Here is a 26,063-nt window from a genome sequence, read left to right as displayed (position 1 = left end):
GCTTTGGCTCAGTGGATAGAGCATCAGCCTGCAGACTGAAAGGTTCGGGTCAGGGGCACATGCCTGGCTTGTGGGCTCCATCCCCTGTAGGGGGTGTGCAGGAGGCAGCCAATCGATGATTCTCTCTCATCACTGATGCTTCTAATTCTCTCTCTCTCTCTCTCTCTCTCTCTCTCTCTCTCTCTCTCTCTCTCTGGAATTAATACAATATGTCTTTAAAAAAATTGGAGAAGTTCAACTCTGAATTCAAAAATTCCCAAGACCATCAAAGAACTATATTGGACAATACTTTCTTTATAACACAGGGTTGAGGATCAAATGAGATAATATACTAAAACTGCATAATTTACCCATTGTTAATATAAAAGCACTTCCAATTTCATTTCCCCCCCTTAATTCCTGTACCAAATGTAAAACACTATTCATCATTTTAAATTATCTAGTCCAGATTCCCAAGACATTTTTCCTAAGATAATAAAGTCTTCCTTTTGTCTTTAGTAGACCTGTTTTTCCTACTAATGAAAATTTTTAAAATTAGTATTTTATGCAAAGCCTATTTTAAACTTACGTTCTAGTGCATTATAAAGAAGTTCAAAATCTTCTTTTGTTTTAGGATTATGCCTCCGGAGATAGTCCATTTTCATCCATTCTTCTTTTTCTCTTATCTTTCTTAGTTCTTCCTCTTCTTTCCACTTCAACTTTAACATTTTTTGTCTTCTTAAATTATCAACAAAGACTTTAGCATGCCATTGTCTATAGTACGTCTGTAACACTATTACCTGTAGTTAAAAGGAAATAAAAAGTATCTACCATCAACTTTATGAATCAATAACAACAGGCAACAATGATTATTTTTATTCCAATTCAATAAATACTAAAACACTCTGAGTCTAGTTTTAGTTCTGTGACAGGTATTCTCACATATATTATAACACAGATAATGCACATCAGTTATTTGACTTTGAAATCTAGCAAACACATCTTCACGGGAGGCAGATAGTACAATACTTAAGAGCACAGGCTCTACAGAAAAACTTAATTTAAATCTTCCCTCTGCTACTCACTAGCTGTTTGGTTTTGGGTAAGCTACTTGCCATCTCTGTGCTTTGGTACCGTTATCTATAAAACACGTGATAATAACAGTATGCATCTAAAGTGCTTAGTTGGCTTAAACCTGGTGTATCTCAAATTGTCAATAAATACTATTATTGTCATGTTTAATTATCTCTATTATTATTGAATAGCAATTATCTCTAGGTCATCATTTTGTCCTTAGCATTAGCTTATATTTAAAACAAAATTGAAGACCATAACTCTTTCTCATGAAGTATATCACTCTAAGATAAGGCCTTTAAATCTCATCTAAAAAAAAAAAAGATAAAATCAGGAAATTTTGTTCACAAGAATTCCCATTAGGAAGAAAATTTGTGTTTCCTAAACATATAGCAGGTAGGTTATGTGGTGGAAATCACCAAAGGCAGGTTAGATAAAAGAGAATTTAAGCAAGCAGGTATCTATTAAATTGTAGAAATATAACTATGTCTGAGGGTCCACTATAATAAATATGTCTGAGGGTCCACTGGATCCGCAAAATACTTGCAATATAGTTGAGAGAGTTTCCATTTTTATTTACTAGACTCATAAATAAAAATAAAATGTGGAGAGGCTGGATCAAGATTGAAGACAGAAATATGTTGATACATGCCTTTCCCTCCTTCTAGTCCCAGATAATTAGAGATAATTACATAAGCAGAAATAAGAAAAGACACTGGACCATGTTGAAGGAGTCCTCCAAAGGAAGAGAAACTTTAAAGAATCCCCTCAAGAAAGGGAATGGGTGATACTTTAAGCAATAAAAGAAAATTTTTTAAAAAAGAAGAAGAAAGGGAATGGGTGGAATTGCAGGAAGAGTCTAATCATACACTGGACAGGCAAGTCACAAAATACAGAAACGACTCTAAGACTGCTTCAAGCCCCAAACTGGTGGGTCACGTGAGCAGAAGAATCCCAGGGCAACTAACTAGGTGACTGCTTGAAAAATGCGAGAGAGACAGGATCCTCTAAGTCTAAGACAATTAGTTAAAGACAACAGAGCCCTCGCTGGTTTGGCTCAGTGGATAGAGCGTCAGCCTGAGAACTGAAGGGTCGCAGTTTCGATTCCTGTCCAGGGCACGTGCCCTGGTTGCAGGCTCGACCCTAGTAGGGGGCTTGCAGGAGGCAGTTGATCGATGATTCTCTCATCATTGATGTTTCTATCTCTCTTTTCCTCTCCCTTCCTCTCTGAAATCAATAAAAATATATTTTAAAAAAGCAACAGAGGTATTTGCCTCTGGGCAAGAGGAGTCAGTGTCCCAGAAGGCTCCTGGCACCAGGATAATAGAAGCCCCCTCTCAGAAAACTAGCTCTCCCAGAATCAAGCCTGGCCCATCCCCTAAAGCCACTGGGTAAGGCTGTAGTAAACAAATATGTTGTAACACAGTGGACATCAGAAATCTCAAATACTCTGAGGACACACCCAAGAAAAACAAAACATTTAAGAAAATCCAACAAAATAAACAATGCCTCATTCAACGAAGAAGAATTTACATTTGTATGAAACAATTACTAAAACAGTGGGTCTCAACGCCTGTGGGCTAGACTCATAGCAACAGCAGCATCTGGAACTAAATTCACAAGCTTCAGTACAAGGGCTGGAGGAGCAGGGGCCAAGGCATGAAAGAGCTGGCAGACTCCGTCATTCCTTTGTTGAACTTTACCCCAGCCAGCCAGCTGGTGCAGCTGCCAAATTGGAGATCTCCATTAAGTTGGCTAACACTGTTCACCACCCTGGTGATTCCCTGAGAACCCACCACACCACACTCACACCACCCACCAACTTCTCCCAGCAGATCCTTCCCACAGGCAATCTTCCCCAGATTGTGCTGCTCACTTTCCTACAAGCTCTCAGAGGTCCGCAATCCCCCAGCCAGCAGCAGCTGGCATTGGCATTCCCTGTACCTCTTGCAAAGCACCCCCACACCCAGGTCTAAGGGCAGCCAACTCAGTTTGCAGCCTCGCCTCTTCCAGGTACCTCTAAACTCACAAGCAACAATCAATTGCAAAAGACAAAGGATGGTTGACTGGACAAGAAAATCCACACCCATATACATGCTGCCTACAAGAGACCCACTTCAAATAGAAAGAGTCACAAACTAAAAGTAAAGAGATGAAAAACGACATATCATGCAAATAAAAGGAGGGGGAAAGCTGTGTGGGGAATACTTATATCAGGCAAAACAGACCTTAAAATAAAGGCTGTAACAAGAGATAAAAAGAGGGCATTTCATAATGATGAAGGGATCAACCTAACAAAAGGACAGAACTCTTGTAAATATCTATACAACCAATGTAGGAGCACCTATATATAAAAAGCAAATATTGATAAACAGAAAGCAAGAGATCAACAATAATACAGTCATCATAGATGACTTTAACAATCCATTAGCATGCTTTCACACTCTCCATATCAACATCAGTGGACAGGTAATCCAGGCAGAAAATCAATAAGAAAACAGGGGCCTAAACTGACACATTAGATTAGAAAAACGTCATTGATATTTTTAGGACATTTGACCAAAAACCAGTAAGTCTTGCCGAACCGGTTTGGCTCAGTGGATAGAGCGTTGGCCTGCGGACTCAGGGGTCCCAGGTTTGATTCTGGTCAAGGGCATGTACCTTGGTTGCGGGCACATCCCCACTGGGGGGCGTGCAGGAGGCAGCTGATCGATCTCTCTCATCGATGTTTCTGGCTCTCTATCCCTCTCCCTTCTTCTCCGAAAAAATCAATAAAATATATTAAAAAAAACCAGTAAGTCTCAGTTCACAGTGTGGCCTCTCCCATGAGCCTCCAGGCCCAGCACAGGCAGCTACCAACCATAGATCACTTTGTAGCAACTACTAGCTAATGCTGAGTTGGTCTCAGGCAAGGCTTGATCTTGGCCTATACTGAAGCCCCTCCCAAGAGGCCACAGAACCAACAAATTCAGTGGCTAGCTTCAGACTACAACAGAGCACCACCCAATTAGCTCAACAAACAGCACAACCAAAAAGTGGTCTTGGCAGGCAAAAGAGCCCATTGGGGTGCATCCCACTCTATGGATTCAGCCCCCACACAGTAGCTTGAACACTTTGGTCATGACCAATACTCACAGCCTGAGGGTCACCCCAACTACTGATGTGCCAACAACAGTGAAGTACAACTACAACAGGAGGGCACACACAACCCACACAACGGACAATCCTGGAGCACCCCGCTCAAGTGACCAGGGAGACAGAGCCACTGGACTCCCAGGACATGTACGACATAAGGCCACCTGCCAACTTGGGAGACATAGCAGATCTAACTAATACCTCAAAACAAACACAGAGGAAATCAAGATGAGGACACAAAGAACCATGTACAAAATGAGAGAACAAGAGAAATCCCCAGAAAAAGAACTAAATGAAATGGAGGCCAGCAATGTATTAGATAGAAAGTTTAAAATAGTGATCAAAAAACTTTGTGAGAACTTCAACAAAGAAATAGTAAGCATAAAAAGGGACACAGAAACCATAAAAATGAACCAGTCAGAAATGAATACAATAACCAAAATGAAGGACACCCTAACAGCAGATTAGATGAAGCGCAGGATCAAGCCAGTGCTTTGAAAGACAAGGTAGCAGAAAACACCCAATTGAAACAGCAAAATGAAAAAAGAAAAAAAAATAGGATAGTTCGAGAAACCTCTGATATAACAGCAAGTATAACAACACTCACTTCATAGGGGCACAGAAGAAGAGAGTCAGCAAGGAATAGAAAACCTATTGAAATAATAATGACAACAAATTTTCCTAACCTGGAAAATAAAATAGACAAGTCCATGGAGCACATAGAGTCCCAAACAAGATGAACTCAAAAGAAGCTCACACCAAGACACATCATAATGAAAATGGCAAAGATGAAAAACAAAGAGCGAACCCTAAAAGCATCAAGAGAAAGGCAGTCAGTTATCTACAAGGGAAGCTTCCATAGACTGTTAGCTCATTTCTCAACAGAAACTTTTCAGGCCAGAGGAATTGACATAAAATATTCAAAGTGATGAAAAGCAAGGACCTACAACCAAGATTTCTCTAGCCAAGAAAGCTACTAGTTAAAATTGAAGGAACAATAAAGAGCTTCCCAGATGAGAAAAAGCTAAAGGAGTTCAGCACCAGCAAGCAGTTTTACAAGAAATGTTAAAGAGACATTTTAAAGAAGATGGGAAAAAATAAACCTGAATAATAAAATGGAATTACTTATTTAAAATATAACTGCATTAAATAATAATTATTAAAAAATTATAAGACTTAGAACATAAAAAGAATGTACAAATTTGTATGATGATGATAGCACACAAAAAAGGAAGGACTAAATTAGAGTTCTATTGGAGCAATATTTCACTATTTTGTTGGATTTCAGTTAGTTAATGTGAAGTATCCTATATAATAAAAGAAAAACATGTAAATTGATCAGTCCCTCTGCTACACTCACCAGTCAATCAGGAGTGAGTATGCAAATTAACCCAACAAAGATGGCAGGTTAATTTGCATACACAGGCACCAGGCAGAGTGGAGCAGCTTGGGGAACTTGGCTCCCCAAGCCGCCAGACGGAGAGCAGAGAGGGAGAGCTGGCGGCTTGGAGACTTGGCAGAGTGGAAGGCCATGAGTCAGAGACAGAGCAGGAAGGAAAAACCAAGAGCACCAGGAATGCTGGGAATCATAGTTCTGGTGGCAGATGGATCTCTAGACACTAGAGCAGTGGTTCTCAACCTGTGGGTTGTGACCCCTTTGGGGGTTGAACGACCTTTTCACAGGGGTCACCTAAGACCATCAGAAAACACATATAATTACATATTATTTTTGTGATTAATCACTATGCTTTAATTATGTTCAATTTGTAACAATGAAATTGGGGGTCACCACAACATGAGGAACTGTATTAAAAGGTCGCAGCATTAGGAAGGTTGAGAACCACTGCACTAGAGCAAAGTGAGCCTGGAGCAAGTTACTGTTGTGGTGGGGGATGGAGGGAAAGCAAAGGTGAGAGACATAAGTAAAATCAGAGTGTCTAGGAAAAATTAAAGGGAAGATATCCTAAAACTTCCAGGATATCTCCACCAATGAAGCAAAGAAAAAAAATGCCTCTATTATTCTGTGAGCAACAAACCTAACTGAGTTGGGGTCTCAGACAATTCGCTCATATGGTTGCAAAGACAGACAGAAACTCCCGGATTGGAGAGGGCTCTACTGAGGGCTCCCATATTGGAGAGGGTGCAGGTCGGGCTGAGGGACCCCCACACCTCCCAGTGCACAAATGTCATGCACCAGGCCTCCAGTATTATTATAAATATAGATGCATATTGTAATCCCTAGATTACACTCAGAACAACCATTGAGAAAATAACTCAAAAATAATTCAAAACATAGTAAAACAATAATTTTTAAAATTTAAAAATGGGTAAAGGATCTGTGTATACATTTCTCCTAAGACTATACACAAGTTGTTAATAAGCAAATAAAAATTTATTCAGGCCAGTTTATATATATATATATATATTTTTTTGTTTGTTTGTTTTGTTTTTTTTTTGTTTTTTTTCAGCCCAGCTGGGTGTGGTTCAGCAGTTGAGTGTCGACCCAGGAACCAGGAGGTTGCCGGTTTGATTCCCATCAGGGCACATGCCTGGGTTGCAAGCTCAATCCCCAGTAGAGGCGTGCAGGAGGCAGCCAATGATTCTCACCACTGTTTCTATTTCTCTCTCCCTCCCCCTTCCTCTCGGATAACAATAAAAATATATATATTTTTAAAAAGAAAATATAACCAATATAATTAGCCATCAGGGCACACAAATCAAAAGCACAATAAAATACCACCTCACACTCATTAGGATAGCTATAATAAAAAACAATAACAAATGTTGGTAAGAATGTAGAGAAATTGGAATCCTCATATACTGCTGGGGGGACATAAAATGGTACAGTGCTTTGGAAAACAATTTGCAGTTCCTCAAAAGTTTATAAGTAGACTTACCATATGATCCAGCAATTACACTCCTGGGCATATACACAAGAGAAATAAAAACTTATGTCCATATAAAAAAAAATTGTACATGAATTTTATATCAGTTTTATTTCTAATAGCCAATAAGTAGAAACAGCCCAAATGTCCATCAACTGATAAGTGGACAAATGAAACATGGTATGTACATTTGCATATATGTAATAGATATATACATTTGGGTATATACAATATAATATTATTCTGCAATATAAAGAAATGAAGGATTAATACATGTTACAATATGAATGAGCCTTAAAAACATTATTCTAAGTTAAAATACTCAGTCACAAAGACTACATACTGTATGATTGCATGTATATGAAATGTCCAGAATAGGCAAATCAATAGAGACAGAAAGTAGATTAGTGGCTGCCTGAGGCAGAAAGGATTGGAAAGAAATAGGATGGCTATTGGGTGAAGAACTCCTTTCTGGGATGATGGGAATGTTCTAAAATTGATTGTCATAATGGTTGAATAACTCTGTTTATATAGAAAAATCTTTTAACTGTATACTTTTTTTAAAAGAGATACTGAAAATTTTATACTTAAAGACTAGAGGCCCAGTGCAAAAAATTGTGCACGGGCGGGGCTCTTAGGCCTGGCCAGCAATCAGGGCCTATGTGGGCCATCTCACCCAGTCCCGATTGGGGCCGGGCTCGCCAGAGGCTGCCGGCTGCCAGATGGGGCCTGCAGGATGGGAGGAGGGACTTCGGGAGGTTTGCCAGCCAGAGTGAGAGAGACTGGGTGAGGTTGGCTGTGGGAGCACACTGACCACTAGGGGGCAGCTACTGTGTTGAGCATCTGCCCCCTGGTGGTCAGTGCATGTCATAGTGACTGGTCAACCAGTTGTTCCTGTAATTCCGGTTGTTCAGTCACACCGTCACTTAGGCTTTTATATATATAGATATTAATTATATAAATAAAAAACTAGAAAATAATAAAAATGGCACACTAGAAAAATATTTAACATAAAAGAAAATGGTAAAGGAGGAACAGAGGAACCAGAGAAACAGAGGACTATAGACAACAATAGCAAAATCATGATATAATTCAACCTTATCAATAATAACATTAAATATATGTGTATTAAACACTCTAGTCAAAAGGCAGAGATTACTAGATTGGATAAAAAGATAAGATCCAATTATATGCTATTTATAAGATATATACTCCAGATACAAAGTCTCAATTAGGTTAGAAGTAAAAGGATGAAGTAGAGTATGCAAACATAACATAAAAGAGTTGGTGTGGCTATACTAATATCAGAGAAAACAGATTTTAATACCCTTTTGTTTTCAATTAGTCTGGAACCCTTCCTTGGTGATCCAACTGTCACAGGGATAGAGGTACAGAGCTCATAAATGGCCAAAGGCAACTCACAAAGTTCTGGGAATTCCCTCAGGGAAAGAGAAGGATTAGGAGTATTTAGGATTCTGGTTCCTTATACTGGGGGCAGATTAATCCCCAAAACTGCTTTTACTACCAATAAAACATGGCTCACACTGACAAAGACTCTCTCCTTGACCAAATTCTAATCAGGCTCCTCTAAGCTCTTTTTCAACTATGCCTTGACATTTGGGCTTCTGTGTTCAGCTTTGCATTTTTTCAGTTTTATTAAGAATCCTGCTAACTCAGTTTAACCAGAATCCCTGCCCTCAATATCTGATCACTCTCCATATTTGATTGGATTCCTCATCTTCCGCCACCCTCCAGATGATGCCTACTCACTCTGGCCTGCCTTTGGCAAAAATCCTGTTAGGTTGGTTTAGCCAGAATCTCCTTTACCCCTGATGTTTTCTCATAGTAATTTTCCATCCTCTGACCCCTACCTTGTTCCTTGGCTATAAACTCCCACTTTTCCTGCTGCATTCAAAATTAAGCCTAATCTCTTCCGTCCATTGTAGTAGCCCCTTTTGAATCAAGTCTGCCTTACCATCTTTAAAAAATATTGTAATTTAGTCTTTAACCACACTCACATAGGTTCTTCCCATGCAAGCTAGTGTGGCTTAGGCAAAGACATAGATATACACAGAACAATTGACTCACATATTAAATTTTTAGTATTCACCCATAATAAAAGTTATCTTACCGCGTTTAATCTTCGAGCATGGTATTCTTCTGCTGTAAAATATTTTCCTGGTGTTATCAGTTTATCAGTCATATTTGATACATACACACCAATTTTAGTCATCTGTGTGGATGTTGTATTTGTAGTTTGTTGGAGCTTTTTTCTCTGCAAAACTGTCTAAAATTAAAAGAAGATTTAAGTAAATATCTACTCTCTACACATATAAATGAGTAAGAGCATATTCTCCTACATATTTAAGTTATTTATTCATTAATTTAATTGCCATATAATTCCTTAGAAGACTTTTAGAGAGGTATACAGCATAACATGTGTTTATTCTGTAGCTTCAAAAACCTATAAGGAAAAATAAAAATACTACCTGGGTATCCCTACAAAATGTATTGTCTTTTGCAGGAATCTTTTTAGGTACAGTTTGTGTTCCAGCATTGTGATATTCTATTCCCGTTAGTTTATGTCTGAATCCACCAAGAAATGGTTTGTGAAAGTCACATTTTATAATCTCAACAGCTACATGCTGGTACTGATCAATGGCTGAGGAGATAAAACCAAGACTGAATGGAAGTTCAACTACAAAATGACTCTAAAATGCTTTTATCCAAAAGACATAAAATAACTAACCAGTTTGTACTCTGACAATTATGACTTGAGAGGCACTTAGTCTGTGTAATCTTTTGATTGGGTACAGATCTGGAAGTGTGGAATATATATCCACTTGTACAACATCCTGCGGCTTAACTCCGTATTTTAGGAGAGTCTCATGATTTTTAAGAATTTTTCCTAAAAATGAGATACAATTATAAGAAGTGTTATGACAAAGAAATGAAATATATGCTCATTTGAAGGGGCTACAAAACATCTATAAACACATGTTGTTTAATTACCAAACTATTGATTGGTATCGAGTGCCAAGTATTAATGGTGTCCATCTCTTGCTATAAAGTTAATACAGAATACTCTGCAGTGGGAAAAGTCAGGGTGGTATCCCGAGCAAGAATTCAGCATTATACGTAAAGCGACAACTCTTAACTCATCAGAAATGCAAATACATAATAACCATGCAACTCTGTAAACATTTGAAAATTTAAAAAACCTATTCTATAATATGAGCAAAATCATACTCTAAATGATTCTGTAAAAAATGACAGTGTGTTATATGTAAGCACAGGACATAGCATATCTGGGGAAACCTGATTATTTTAATACTCACCTCTCTCTCCAGCAGAAAAGTATACAATCAGAATTCTAAAGAATCCCTTCCTGTCTCTGTATCTATAATCAGAAACTCATACAAATTAATTAATGCCAAGGTGGAGCTAAACCTCAGTTTTGTGTTTGAAAAAGTATAGAGCACTTTATTTTTATGTTGTATTGCTTCAACCTCTTCCTTCTCCCCATTGGTTTATTCTATAAATTGACTCTAATTTCATTTCTCTATTTTAAGGGATACAAAAATATGTATAATGTTACTGGTTGCAGTTTTGTATCATGGAAACTTTATTGATAATACCCCTACCAATTTTCCAACATATGATCTTCCTAATTACAATTAATAAGTTAAGCATAGCAAAGGTTTTAATACATTCATTCTTAGAAATATATCACATGCCACCACTAGCCTTTTAAAAATGTTTGATAATTATCAATATTTTTATTTTTTAATTTTTTTTCAATTACAGTTTACATTCAATATTATTGTGTATTAGTTGTGTGTGTACAGCATAGTGGTTAGACAACTACATACTTTACAAAGTATTCCCCCTGATATTTTCAGTACCCCCCGGGCACCATACATAGTTCAAGAAAGCACAAAAATCATTGAGTTCTATATTTCACCCTCAATTCATAATTTAAAAATTAACATGAATGTTATAGATTTGGTAATAGGTTTAAATAATGGTCCTAATCCCCAGAACCTATGAATGCTACCATATATGGAAAAAGTGACTTTCAAGGATGTTGAGATGGAGAGATTATCCTGGATTATCCAGGTGGACCCTAAATATAACCACAAGTGCTCTTATAAGAGAAAGCAAGAGGGAGATTTGATTATAGGGGTGAAGGTGACATGACAGAGCAGAAGGATTTGAGGAGGCTGTGCTGCTGGCTTTGATGATGGAGGAATGGGCCATGAGCCAATGAATATAAGGAATGCAACTCTAGAAGTTGGAAAAGGCAAGGAAGCAGATTCTTTCCAGAACCTTTAGATGGAGAAGAGCCCTGCTGACACTTTGACTTTGTCTGAGTGAAAGTGAGTTAGGATTTCTGACCTCCAGAACTGTAAGAGAAATCATGTGTTGCTTTAAGCTACTAAATCGGTGGTTGTTATAACAGTCATCGGAACCTAATACAGATTCCCAGAGCCTCTTCATCCCTCTCCTTGTTTCTGTAGTAGGCTTAGTCCCATACCAAACTTGAATTCTAGTTCCGGTACCAGAAGAAAGCACCTATCTAGAAGGTGGTTAGTTGACACAGAATCCAGCTTTTTCATTATTATTGCTACTGACGTAAGCCCAGTGGTGATGGCGAGTACTTACACATAAAGAAAAGGCCATGAAGTGCAAAGAAAGAGATTCTTAGGTACCATTGGCCAACTTCTCCAGTGCTCTCTCCAGTTTTTAATTTCACCTTATAATTAATGCCACACAGTTTCAAGTTCCCTTTTTGGAGTTATACCTATATTTAAGTTCAGACTCTGCCACTTATTAGCTATGTGGATTTGTGTGATCTGAAGAGAAACCAGAGCTTTAGTTTTATTCTTTTAAAGAAAAATTCATAATAAAGGATTTTGTGTAGATGGAATATTGTGATAATGTAGCCACCATATTTTGTAGGGCTATCACATAGTAAATGCTCAATAAATTAACCATCATCATCAACATGATCATGATCGTTATCACTATTATTATTACTATACAAATTTTAGCTTTGTTTCCCCAACCAAGCTTTAATAATCAGTTGCTTGAGTACACAAGCATTACACTATTCGAGTATACTGATTATAATAGTTTTGGAAAACAATTTTTTCTACTGTATAGTGCTTAGGATTTTCCACACACAAAAAAAGTTATTGTGATACCTTTGTAAGTAAAGACCAGAACTTTTTAAGCTAAAATATTAGGATTTGCTATGGGACACAGCAAAAGCAATCTTGAGAGGGAAGTTCATAGCACTACAAGTCTAACTCAAAAAATAAGAAAAAATAAATAAACAATTAACCCTAAAACTTAAAGAATTATAAAGAGAAAAACAAGAAAAATCCCAGAGTTAAGTAGAAGGAAGGAAATAATAAATGAGCAGAAATAAATGACATAAAGACTAAAAAAAAATACAAAAAAATCAATGAAACCAAGAGCTGGTTCTTTGAGAGGATAAACAAGATTGATGAACTTTTAACCAGACTCGTGAAGAAACAAAAAGAGAGGGCCCAAATAAATAAAATCAGAAATGAAAGCAGAGAAGTAACCAGAAATACAAAGGATTGTAAGAAAATACCATGAACAACTATATGACAACAAGCTGAACAATGTGGATGAAATGGACAAATTCCTAGAAAACTACAATCTCCCAAAACTGAATCAGGAAGAATGGAAAACCTGAATAGGCAAATAACAATGGATTAAATAGAAGCAGTAATCAAACAACTCCCAGCAAATAAAAGCCCGGATCCAGATGGCTTTACAGGGGAGTTTTACCAAACATTCAGAGAAGAACAAACACCTATACTCCTCAAACTATTCCAAAAAATCCAAAAGGAAGGAACACTTCCAAGCTCTTCTTTTATGAGGCCAGTATTATTCTAATTCCAAAACCATACAAAGACATGACAAAGAAAAAGAGTTACAGGCCAACATCCTCGATGAAGAGAGATACTAAAACCTTCAACAAAATATTAGCAAATTGTTGGGTAGTGCTGTCGAGGCCATCAAAGCCACCTGTTCTGATAGTGAATTTGCCCAAACTTGAACCACAGCAATCCCTCAAGAGTCCCTGACCCGTGGGGTATACAGTGAAGAGATCCTTAGAGCCCGTTTCTATGCTGTCCAAAAGCAATGACTGATGAAACCAGAAATAGCTTATACCAATACTTCCTCTCCTACTTGCAGTCCCTGCTCCTATTCCCACCTCAGCAACTGAAGCCACCCATGGAGCTCTCCTCCGAGGATATAAACACATTTAAGTTACTGTCATATGCCTCCTATTGCATTGAGCATGGTGACCTGGAGCTGGTGGCGAAGTTTGTCAATCAACTGAAAGGGGAGTCCAGAGGAGTGGCGCAGGACTGGATGAAGGAAGCCCAAATGATTCCAGAAACTAAACAAGTAGTGGACATCCTGACAGCATACGCCAGCGCTGTAGGAATAGGAACCACTCGAGTGTAGCAGGAGTAAGGCCTAGAGGTTTTGTCAGAGGAAGTCAACAGTAATACATGAAGGGTTAGCAGCAGGGTCCCAGAATTGTCTAGAAAGGGGCAGGTTACAAATGCTGTTCTAAATGTTAACACCTGTGGCATTTATATTATTTCCACTTGCTATCATGTCAGTGAACTCCAGGAGTACTTTCTTTGCAACTTGTGCAACATTTTCTGTTTTTCAGGTTTTACTGATCAGGCTGTGAGCCAATCAAAATGATGTTTGTGATCCCTATTATTATTGATTTTGTCCCTGGAGCAAACTGAATAAAACAGAAAAAATATATATATTAGCAAATTGCACCCAGCAATGCATTAAAAAGATCATACAACATGACCAAGGATTTATTCCAGGGATGCAAGGCTGGTACAATTATCACATATCAATAAACGTGATACATCACATAAACAAACTGAAAGACAAAAATCACATAATCATATCAACAGATGCAGAAAAAGCATTAGATAAAATCCAACACCCAACTTTCAGCAAAGTTGGAATTCCTATATAATAAAAGGCTAATATGCAAATCAACTAAACGGTGGAACGACCAGGCGCTATGATGCACACTGACCACCAAAGGGCAGATGCTCAACATAGGCGCTGCCCCCTGGTAGTCAGTGCACTCCCACAGGGGGAGTGACACTCAGTTTATAATTGCTAAGATCTGGAAACAGCCCATCAGCAGACAAGTGGATAAAAAAAGCTGTGGTACATTTATACCATGGAATACTAGGCAGCAGTAAAAAAAAAAAAAAGAGAGAGAGAACCTCTTACCCTTTGAGACAGCATGGAAGAACCTGGAGAGTATCATGCTAAATGAAATAAGTCAGTCAGAGAAAAACAAGTATTACATGATTTCAGTCAGCCATATGTGGAATCTAATTAACAAAATAAACTGATGAGTGGAGTGGATCCAGAGACATGGAAGCATGGAACAACAGAGTGCAGAATCTCAGAGGGAAGGCAGTGGGGGGTGGGTGGGTAGGTGGGAAAAGATCAACCAAAGAAATTATATGCATATATGCATAACCCATGGACACAGACAATAGGGTGGTGAAGGCCTGGGGCAGGGAGTGGGGGTGGGCTGAAGGGGAGTCAATGGAGGAAAAAGGGGGACATATATAATACTTCCAACAATAAAGGTTAAAAAATAAAATAAAATATTAGGATTTGTGCAGACATAAACATAGTCTATAGAAACATTTATTTAACTACTAGAGGCCCGTGCATGGATTCGTGCACAGGTGTGATCGCTTGGCCTGGCCTGCGGGGACCGGGTCGAAACTGGCTCTCCAACACCCCCCGAGGGGTCCCGGATTGCAAGAGGGCAGTTCTCAGGTGATGCACCCTGGAATCGGGCCCCCTCCTCTCTGGTTCCCGGTGCATCACCTGAGAACCACAGCTGCCAAGTCACCGCAGCTGCCAAGTCACCGCAGCTCAGCAACTCCTGCAGTAAGCATCTGCCCCCCTGGTGGTCAGTGCGCATCATAGCCACCAGTCATTTGGTTGACCAGTCATAACTGTCACTTAGGCTTTTATATATATAGATGTTATTCTGGTTAACTCCATCACAGCTACAAAGATTACATCCTCTCATGACACAAAGCTACTATAAAGTGGGCTGCTCAATATTGCCCACAAAATATAAATAAACTTGCACATTGTGGGAATGTGAATTGACCTTAATGTATAGAAGGCTAATAGATAAATTATTCTTAGCCCTCTTCTTACTCTATACATGCTCTATCATGCTCTATTTTATTCAACCTCATTTCCTCCCATTCCCATATATAGTTTTCTTCCAGCCACACTTCCCAAAAGTCCCAATTTTTCCCACCTCTTTGGGACTTAGCACAAGTATTATAATTTTCACTAAAAGAAGCTTTCCAGAATCTTTCCTCCCTGTAGTCACAGCTTTTTGTGCATACACATTATGTGGGAACTACTACATGAATCTTCTTCCTTGCTAGTCCATAAACAACTTGAGAACAGGGATTTTGTTTCATGTTCAAAGTATTAAGAACAAAGTATGTCCTCAATAAAAACATGTTGAATGAATGAATACATAACCACAACATAAAATTCAATTAGTAAATGTCAAGATACTTAGTTTAACAAATCAAATATCCTGATTATTTACATGTAAATAATTAAATCATTAACACTAAAGAAGTCTTGATACGTTGTATTAGCTTCCAAGCTTACCTCCACATCTTAACTGTAGTACATCAGATGGCACATTCAATATGTACGAAAAATGGTCCCTGAGGTTTCTAAAACTGCTGTCAATTTTAAAAGGCATTATCATTTCCTGGGACACAGGAAGAAGTACAACTTTTACTGTAGATTAAAAAAAAAAAAGGAAAGAAAGAATCATGGTCAAAACAAGGGTCAGCAACCTACAGTCAATAATCAGATGGAAAATCATGGAACAATTTTTAATTACGTAGAATGCAGGTGCTTCTGCCATATTCCCCCACCGCCTGCACCTCCATAATAAGAGTTACTTTTCATTTTCTATTAGAAGTTGCAAGCTTTTGCTTTGATAATCAATGTAGAATCTCAAAAATTAACATTGATGATGAATACCTGTTCCCCAATGCCAGCTCAAAGTTCAGATCTCCTATTCCCTGGCATGAGGATCAGTGCACATTCGGTATTACCTCCTGGCTCAAAATATCGGGAGAAATATAAAATAAAACTAACTGCTTTGAAAAATTCCCACTATCTGCTATATATTACTCAGATTTAGACATAGAAAATTAAGCATTTTTGTGTAGTACTGGAAAGGGACCCTGAGGCTTAGAGGGTGTCCCAATACTTTAATTACATATTGATATCATACATCACTAAATCAGTGCATATTCATGAAATTAAGAAAAACTAATAAATTTTCAAAGAAATTTTTCTTTGACCTTGCAACTACAAAAGATATCACATACTAAATCCATTCTTCTTCTCATAATTTATGTCTATAGTTGACAAAATGGAAAACACAAAATCAGTTTTGCAAATATCAGAAATACCTACACACAAAAAATCTGGAATAACTACACAAACCCACTTTTCACAAAAATGGACATTATGTGGTTCACTCCCCATTTTATAAAAAGGAAATCAAGATACTTTGACAATTTTAAAAACTGTCATTATAAAATGATTGTCTATTCACAAATTATAGGAAGGAAATACAGTATTTAAAAACTATTGCAGGTAAACTTTTTCTTTTCACCTACAGACTTTAAATTTTAATGAAGAAGATGGAAAAGGTAATATGGAATAGAGTGCACACTGGAAGCCAAAACTGTCTTGTATATTTCTTATGTCTGATATGACAGTTTTCATAAACTAAATGAGACATCAGTAATCCCAAGATAAAATTCAGCTAGGCATTGTTGATGCCAAGGTTCTTCAAATTTGTTAAAATTTATTTTCACAGTTCTCTGTCAACAAAGAGAACGCTTCCACAGATGTCAAATTCTCAGAAGGCTATTTTAATTGTTTTATGGATTCAAACTTCAATGATAAATATATTTTAAATTTAGGAAGGGAGGTGTGTTGAGGAATTTGTGAGCCTCATGGCCAAGACAACATTTTAAAAAATCACCACGAGTTTGTTATAAGCTACAATATGAGGGAAACACAGAAATATGAAAAAATGAATCCCAGTTTACACTGAATAATGAAATCGAAGAATAACACCTTCAGTTAGGTGTAATTGGGCTTGATTAATTTCTTTGTCTTCCTTTTCATTCTTAACTTATGTGGACAAGCCTCACAAGGTTAAACTACTCCACTGAATTCAAAAGCTACATTTTACCAGCCAAACTAACCTGCTGTAATTGTTGTTAAGTGATGGCTCACGTTCTCACCCTGTGGATGAAAACGCTCTCAGAACTTATGGACAAAGGGGAGAAGCAGTAGTCAGTTAACCAGGCAAGTAGAAAGGTTCTCTGTACAATCACTTTCTTGCTGCCCCCTCTGCTTTGGTACCAACAATGCAGTAATAACTCCTACATGCCACCAACATTGTATCTTTAAAATTAAACTGTAATGAAAGACAATGATTTTTCTGAAGCTAAAAATAAGGTAACACTATGCAGAAATTTGGACACCGGTAAAAGCAACATGATGTGTGCACTGGCTATGAAACTGGGAAATCTGGGGTCAAGTTCCCATCCCACTGTTTGCTAGCCCCTTACAATTAATTCCAAATGGGCATGCAAAAGAATTACAATTATACCCAAGAATTTATCTGCCATTTCCTAAGATCCCTAGACATTTTAAAAACAGGATAAAAAAAAACAGATAAACATCCTTTTAAAATTAAAGATGTTCATTTATTTAGGGAGAGTAGATACTGTAGAATAGAAAAGCTTCACATGTAGTTAAGAGATTCAAGTGGTTTAGCTGGAGACATTTGGTGTACAGGAAAGGGGAGAGTAAAATCAAATGTAAAGCAAATCTTGAAGCAAAAACAAGAAAAAGCAAGCCTTCTTCAAATGAGGATAAGAATTATCCCATCTTCCCTGGGTAATACCTGTTGCTGTAGCATCTACCACTGCTGTCTTCAGAGTGCCTCTTATAGCCTCTAATCTATCCAACAATATCTGATAATCTTTGGAATACCGACTGGTTGCATCAGATTCAGTGAGATTGTAATCTGAAACTTGCTCAGATGTCGTAACTTCTTCATTGGACGCCAGGCTTGAAGAGCTCTGGTCACTCTGCTCCTTAGCTTGCGGTTCAAGGACATCGCCAGACAATTCTTGCTCGGATCCATTGTCTTCAGTTTGATCTGACTCTGGAGGCTCTTCTGAGATAACTGGAATCTTGATCGTCTCATAAGCATCATCACTTTCTTCTGTTGCATCAGGAGTATCCAGAAGATCCAATTCTTCTAACTCTTTAGACATTTTCCTGAAGTGAGAAAATTAATGCATTTACTATACATAAAAACATATATACCAAATATCACATTCATTGCTGGTATACATTAATGTTCATAAAAATTGTAAATTTTTTTATTGATTCATAAAGTATACAGTATAGGGTTATGTATGGAATAGCATATCGGGTAAATGGTCTCCACGGCTTGGCTGGCACATATGCACTCTTTTGTTGAAATTTTCCATGACCGTTTTGCATAAATGTGGCTGAATTTCGATGAGGCTCATTTTCATCTTGATGGCTTGGTTAATCGACAAAATTGTCGCATTTGGGGTTCAGAAAATCCACGAGTGATTGTTGAGAAACAAATGCATCCACAACGTGTCACTGTTTGGTGCGGATTTTGGGCTGGAGGCATCATCGGACCATTCTTCTTTGAAAATGCGGCTGCTCAGGCAATAACAGTTAATGGTGCTCGCTATCGCGACATGATAATCCAGTTTTTATGGATGCTATTCCATGTATAACCTTATACTGTATACTTTATGAATCAATAAAAAATTTACAATTTTTAATTATAAACCTGTGTTTTCTATCAAAATTACTTCTTGCTTGGATTTTGGGACACCCTTAAATACAAAACTATCATGGAATGTATGCTCTGGCATTACAATTGATCGGATGCTCCAAGGACCCTGCCAGCTCACACAGCAACTACATCCTGGATGGTACACACTGTTTGTAGTAGCTTTGCCTTTACAAGACTTAGCAGAGGTCTCCAATGACCTCTACCCCCTCCCAAAACCTATATCAACAATCAAATATTGATCCTGGAGCTGACTAGGGCCTGAGCTACCGCAACCAGCCTTGGAAAATAGTATGACGCCATCCAGGAGCTTGGGTCTGGGTGGACCAGGACAGCCCAGAGCCAAGCTGCAGAGGCAGGAGCTGGTGCAGGGTAGTGAGGAGCCAGTGAGCAGTGAGCCAACCTATAGAAGCTGGCAATCAGGAAGGAGGGATAGAGGAAGTAACCTTGAGGCTGATTTCTGTGGCAACCAGCAGAGGGAAGATTAAAATTTGGAACAGTAGTGATATGGGAAAGCTGTGATTGGGGTTCCCACTTGAAGCACAAATCCTTATGGAGAAAAAAAAATTAATCTTAGTGAAATTGTCTGGCTACTAGATGACAATTTTTTTTAAAAAAATCAAATATGTGTCTATGGGCCTCTCATAGTGGACCCATGCCAGAGGAAGTTGCAGCCTCAAACCATTGCCCAGCCTCCTTACCCTTGGGCTGTGAGCACTGAAGGGGGCTGTACAGTAAAAAAAAAAATCAAATATGTGGAATAAAAATATATAGTTGTTGAATCCAGTGACTATAGCATTAGAGTTGAAGAGATAATTAGTAAACTGGAAGATAGAGATTTTACAGAATGGTGCAAAGAGATAAGGATATGAAAAATATGAGAGTTTAAGAGGCATAGAAAAGAGTAAAAGAAAGTCTAGTGTGTTTTTCTGCTAAGCATATATCTTGTTGTGAGCTAAGAATGGATTTGTATTGCTAAAATAAAAAACAACAAAAAATATGCAGAGGAAACCAAGATGGCGGCATAGGTAAACACCGGAAATTGCTGTCTCCCACAACCACTTCAAAAATACAACTAAAAGACAGAACAGACATCATCCTGAACCACAGGAAGGCTGGCCGAGTGGAAATTCTACAACTAGAAGAAAAGAGAAAAGCACACTGAGACTCAGAGGAGGTGCGGAAGTAAAGTGCAGAGGTACGGAGGCGCACGTGGAAAGGGCTGGCAACTGAGGACGCGACTGTCCTTTTCAATCGGGAGGGAGACACAAGCTCCCGACATCTCTGAACTCCAGTTCAGGGCGAGTCTCTGGGGACCCAGACTCCTACAGGGAGAAATTATACTGTCTGGCATCGGTCGGAACTCGAGGGCGGCTTTCTCTCAGAAGTGCTTGCAGCGATTACCAAGACACTGAGACTCGGGGCCTCTTAGGGTAGGACTGAGGAGCAGCCATAGCTGCTTGCTCCGCCCTGTTGATCCCCTGAGACCCCGCCCCACCCAAACTGTGCACAGAGGCTTTTGCATATGAAAGGCCTGGCCCTTTGCAATCTTAAAATTACCTAACAAACTGCAGCTGGGCCAGAGAGACCCAGAACTTCCAAAAGAAGACCCAAGGCCCCACAGCAGCTTGCATTGCTTCACAGCTGGGCCTCATCTGGGCACCTCCACCCCAAAGAAAGAAGAGGAATCTGCAGATCTCTCCATAGCTCCTGCTGGGTAGCCTCAGGCAGAGGCTAAATTAGCACCTCCTTAGAGATCCAAGAGCCAGTGTACCCAGTGGTCAGAGTGGGACCATCCAGATTACAACGCCTCAGATCCATAAGGGACACACTCAGGGGGCAGACTCAGTGAGCACCAAAACCCCACTGAAGCAAGTCTTGCCCCAGAAGGGTGTCTCCAGCACAGAAGTTCTCCCACTGCAGACACAGCTGATTCTCACAGCCAGTTAGCCTGGAGGTCAATTCCTCCCAGTGATACCTACAACAATCAAGGCTTAACTACAACAAGACTGTGCACACAGCCCACAAAGGGGTGCACCAAGAGTGTCCACCTCAGGTAATTGGGGAGGCTGAGCCACTGGGCCCTATAGGACACCTAGCACACAAAGCCACTCTATCAACACAGGGAAGCATAAAAAATGCAGAGACAAAGAAACAAGTCACAAATGACAGAAATGGAGGAAAGCAAACTACTGGATATAGAGTTCAAAACCACACTTATAAGGTTTTTCAAGAATTTTCTAGAAACCGCCGATAAATTTAGTAAGACCCTGTGAAACCGCAGATAAATGTAGTGAGACCCTCAAGAAATCTAGTGAGACCCTCGAGGTTATGAAAAAGGACCAACTAGAAATTAAGCATACACTGACTGAAATAAAGAATATTAAACAAAATTTCAACAGCAGACTAGAGGATTGCAAAAATCAAGTCAAAGATTTGAAATACGAAGAAGCAAAAAACACCCAACAGGAAAAGCAAAAAGAAAAAAGAATCCAAAAATATGAAGATAGTGTAAGGAGCCTCTGGGACAACTTTAAGCGTACCAACATCCGAATTATAGGGGTGCCAGAAGAAGAGAAAGAGCAAGATATTGAAAACCTATTTGAAGAAATAATGACAGAAAACTTCCCCTACCTGGTGAAAGAAATAGACTTACAAGTCCAGGAAGCTCAGAGAACCCCAAACAAAAGGAATCCAAAGAGGACCACACCAAGACACATCATCATTAAAATGCCAAGAGCAAAAGACAAAGAGAGAATCTTAAAAGCAGCAAGAGAAAAACAGTCAGTTACCTACAAGGGCGTACCCATACAACTGTCAGCTGATTTCTCAACAGAAACTATGCAGACCAGAAGGGAGTGGCAAGAAATATTCAAAGTGATGAATGCCAAGAACCTACAACCAAGATTACTCTACCCAGCAAAGCTATCATTCAGAATTGAAGGTCAGATAAAGAGCTTCACTGATAAGAACAAGCTAAAGGAGTTCATCACCACCAAACCAGTATTATATGAAATGCTGAAAGGTATCCTTTAAGAAGAGGAAGAAGAAGAAAAAGAAAGTCTGAAGAAAAAGGTAAAGATACAAATTATGAACAACAAATACACATCTATCAACAAGTGAATCTAAAAATCAAGTGAATAAATAATCTGATGAACAGAATAAACTGGTGAATATAATAGAATCAGGGACATAGAAAGGGAGTGGACTGACTACTCTGAGGGCGAGGGGAGGGGCGTGGGGGATGAGGGGAGAGACTGAACAAAAATCGTACACCTATGGATGAGGACAGTGGGGGAGGTGGGGTGGGAACCGGGTGAAGGGGAGCTATGGGGGAAAAAAGAGGAACAATTGTAATAATCTGAACAATAAAGATTTAATTTTAAAAAAAATATGCAGAGACTGCATGTGGCTTGTGAAGCTCTTTTCAGAAAATTTGCCAGGCCCTCATCTAGCATATTTCAAACTGGAGTTCCAGAAGAAAACAGAAAAATGGAAAAAAAGGAAATATCCAAAAAAATAATGGCTGAGAATTTTTCAGAACGAATGAAATATATGGATCCACAGGTCCAAGAAGCATAGCATATACCTAATTCATAGCCATGTACATTGTAGTTAAATTACATCATAATAAAGAGCAGGTCTGGAAAGCAAACAGTGATAAAGGACATATCATCTACTGTTTTGAATCATATTAATTTTCTGACATTAATAGAAAAGAAAGAAAATCACTCCAGATTGCTCATTAGAAAAACAGAAGCCACGGCAACAATGTACTAATTAAAATAAGATAGCTATCAACCTAGAATTGTGCACCCAGCAAAATAATCTTTCAAGAAAGAAAATAGATACATTTACAAATAAATTACCTTTGAGATATCTGCTCTAAAGGAACTCCTAAAGGATATACTTGAAGAAGGAGGAAATGAGTCCAGTGAAAGACTGAAGTTCAAGAAGAATAGATGAGTAAATAAACATATATTGTCAACACAAAATAATAGTTAAAAATTGAAATATTATATAATAAAACATGTAATTGGAAAGATGAAAATAAACTGCTCTTGACTCCTTATACTGTTTAAAGATACCATTTAAATTTCAAGTACAACAAATAAAATAACTAAAGTTTTAAAATTCTAAAACAAAAGGCGGGGGAAAGTGAAATGAGATAAAAACTGAACAAAACCTCGATTTTTAAAAAATTCCAGAAACTTCTTTAGGCTCTCACCCACTAAAACAAAACTTCCTTTTGGTTATTTTCTGCCATAACAGAGCTCAATGGCCTGATTAGAAAGAGAGTATCTAAACAAAGCCTAACTCAGCAACATACTTATCTGCCCTTTTTGGAGAGTCTGGGGTAAAGCTCTTGTTTCTATCTGGAGGGTCCCCCCTAAAATGGCCAAGATGGCTCTTCTAAATCAGCAACAAAATCAAGAACTTCTGCTCTTCAAAAAACACAACTAAAGAAATAAAAAGACAAACCATAGACTGGGAGATAATTTTTTTTTGCAAAACTCACACCTGATAAAGGACTTGGATCAAAAATATTCAGAAAACTCTCAAAACTCAATAAAAAAAAAATTAACCGTTAAAAAAAAAAAGAGTAAAAGATTCAATAGACACGTCACCAAAGAATAGATACAGAAGGAAAATCAGCAAAGCCTGGACTAGCCTGGGGCAAGTGTGGTGCCTGCAGGGCTCGACACTTGGACCTGAGCCTGAGAATAAATGCCTCAGTTACCTCATTCTAGTTCTGGTCCTGAGAACAAGCACATGAAAAGATCCTGAGAACAAGCACATGAAAAGATGCTCAATGTCATTAGTCATTGGAGAAATGCAACTTCACATCACAATGAGGATCCACTATACACTTATTACAATAGTTAATATACGTTGGTGTATTTCTTTAGCTCAACACTATCAAGGGCTAGTGAGTATGAAGACAAGTGGCTTTTATACCTCGATGGTGAAAATGAACACTGGTGGGTGCAGCATTTGGGATAATTCTGTCAATTTTCTTATAAAATTAAATACGTACTTATTCTATAACCCAGCAATCTGTGTCCTTCACCCAAGTGGAATGAAAAGCTACATTCACACAAAACCTGTACACAGAAGTTTAGACAGTTCTTAGTCACCAGAGACTGGATGGAAACAATACAAATGTTCCTTAGCTGATGATACATTCATAAATGGAATACTACCCACCAAAGGAATAAACTACTGATACACACAACAACATGGAAGAATCTCAAATTATGCTAAACAAGAAGCCAATTTGAAAGGATGCATATTCATGATTCACTGAAGTGATAAAGCAAAGCTATTGGTTCACAAACTCAAGAGCTCCCCAGGTAAAATCCAAAACTGCAACAGAGCAGTTTTATTTTGTTTTGTTTTAGAGAGGGGGGAAGAGAAAAACATTGATTTGTTGTTTCATTTATTTATGCACTTATTGGTTGCTTCTTGTATGTGCCCTGACTGGGGATCAAACCCACAACCTTGGTGTATCTGGATGATGCTCTTACCAAGTCAGCTACCCGGCCAGAGTGATAGGCAGCAATTTTAATAAGTAAGGGAACTTACATAGGAGGCTTGTCTTGGGCAGCTGCAAAGAGGAGTAGATCTCTGCAATCACCTACCAAAATTTAAGATTGTATATAGAGACCTTACTCCTGCCAAGTCATGTATACAGACCAGATGGTCTCAACACACAATACTCTCCAAGGACAGTGGAGTGGATGAGGAACCTCCCATTTCTCTATCTAGTTCAAGGGTCAACCCACAGTCAGGTCCTCTTGGACCTTCCACAAAAGCACAGACCAGCCTGTGCATTTTTACAGTTACAACTGCGTATTTGTATATGGAGGGCACCTCTAGAAGGTGAACTGGAGGACACGGATGGATTGAAGGCAGAACTATTTAAATGTTTTATCATTTATTTCTATTATCTATTCAAAGTAAATGTTTTATTTTTTTAAAAATATATTTTATTGATTTTTTACAGAGAGGAAGGGAGAGAGATAGAGAGTTAGAAACATCGATGAGAGAGAAACATCGATCAGCTGCCTCCTGCACATCTCCCACTGGGGATGTGCCCGCAACCCAGGCACATGCCCCTGACCGGAATCGAACCTGGGACCTCTCAGTCCGCAGGCCGACGCTCTATCCACTGAGCCAAACCGGTTTCGGCCAAAGTAAATGTTTTAATCTTGAAATTTGTTTTAAAAGAAAATTGTTATAAAAGAAAATAGTCTCCATTATGATTACATACCCCAAAAAAAGTCCCCCTTCCACCTGCAAGGCATGATAGATCTAGAATGTGAGTGTAAGCAGCAAGGCAGGGGTCCAGTTTTGCTTTCTACCAAATAGACTTGAGTTTTAAATTCTTTTAAAAGACACAGCAAAACCAGGGGAGGAAAGGAGGTGTGAGAGTGCCAGTGAGGAAAGTCTGTACGCCCTCTGTTTACTAAAGACTGAACATGGACCATGGATGGCTCAACGTGCCCTAATGCCAGCGCTGGGTACACACACGTTGCTTCTATGCTATTCCCGGGAAAGGCTCGGGGGTGGAAGGTGAGGTACGGCTCCTAGCTAGAGGCTGCTCCTTCCGAATCCCAAACCACGGAGATGGAGCCAGAAAGGGAACCCAGAAAGAAAGGGTGCTTTGCACGGCTTTTAAACCAAAGGGGGGACATTCCCGACGGGCCAGTCAGTCCCCAGAGCCCAGGCGGCATCAGCGCCCGGCAGAGACCTCGGAGTGCAGCGCTGGTAGATCCCTGAGGCAAGGCCGGTCTAGCGGCTGGGTCCGGAGCGTGCAGCCGGAGCCTGTCCTCCTACCCGACCAGGAACTCGGCGACTCGGTCCCAGTGGTTTCTCGGGCTCCAAAAGGTCCGCACTGGCTGGATGCTCTGTTACCCGCAGTATCCTAGCAACGCGGCTCGCGAGAAGAGAAGGTTCTCGCGCTGGGA

At 39.0% G+C, this 26,063-nt stretch overlaps 1 protein-coding gene and 1 pseudogene across 1 annotated transcript in view; one reads left to right on the top strand and one right to left on the bottom strand.

Moving 5' to 3' along the window:
• The window catches only part of IQUB (IQ motif and ubiquitin domain containing), a 56,172-nt gene extending 30,161 nt beyond the window's left edge, over positions 1-26,011 (bottom strand). Inside the window, exons 1-7 of the mRNA XM_006090504.3 lie at positions 25,847-26,011; positions 18,157-18,536; positions 15,822-15,956; positions 9,823-9,981; positions 9,563-9,735; positions 9,205-9,360; positions 569-779 (exon numbers count right to left, since the gene is read on the bottom strand). Coding sequence (XP_006090566.1) covers positions 569-779; positions 9,205-9,360; positions 9,563-9,735; positions 9,823-9,981; positions 15,822-15,956; positions 18,157-18,532 — 1,210 coding nt within the window. The 5' untranslated portion in view covers positions 18,533-18,536; positions 25,847-26,011. The remainder of the gene's footprint in view (positions 1-568; positions 780-9,204; positions 9,361-9,562; positions 9,736-9,822; positions 9,982-15,821; positions 15,957-18,156; positions 18,537-25,846) is intronic.
• LOC111826382 lies at positions 19,716-19,829 on the top strand (annotated as a pseudogene).
• Positions 26,012-26,063: the final 52 nt, after the last annotated feature.

This window comes from Myotis lucifugus, unplaced genomic scaffold (assembly GCF_000147115.1).
Source record: "Myotis lucifugus unplaced genomic scaffold, Myoluc2.0 scaffold_73, whole genome shotgun sequence".
NCBI classification, from domain to species: domain Eukaryota; kingdom Metazoa; phylum Chordata; class Mammalia; order Chiroptera; family Vespertilionidae; genus Myotis; species Myotis lucifugus.
This window is presented reverse-complemented; position numbering and strand designations above follow the sequence as displayed.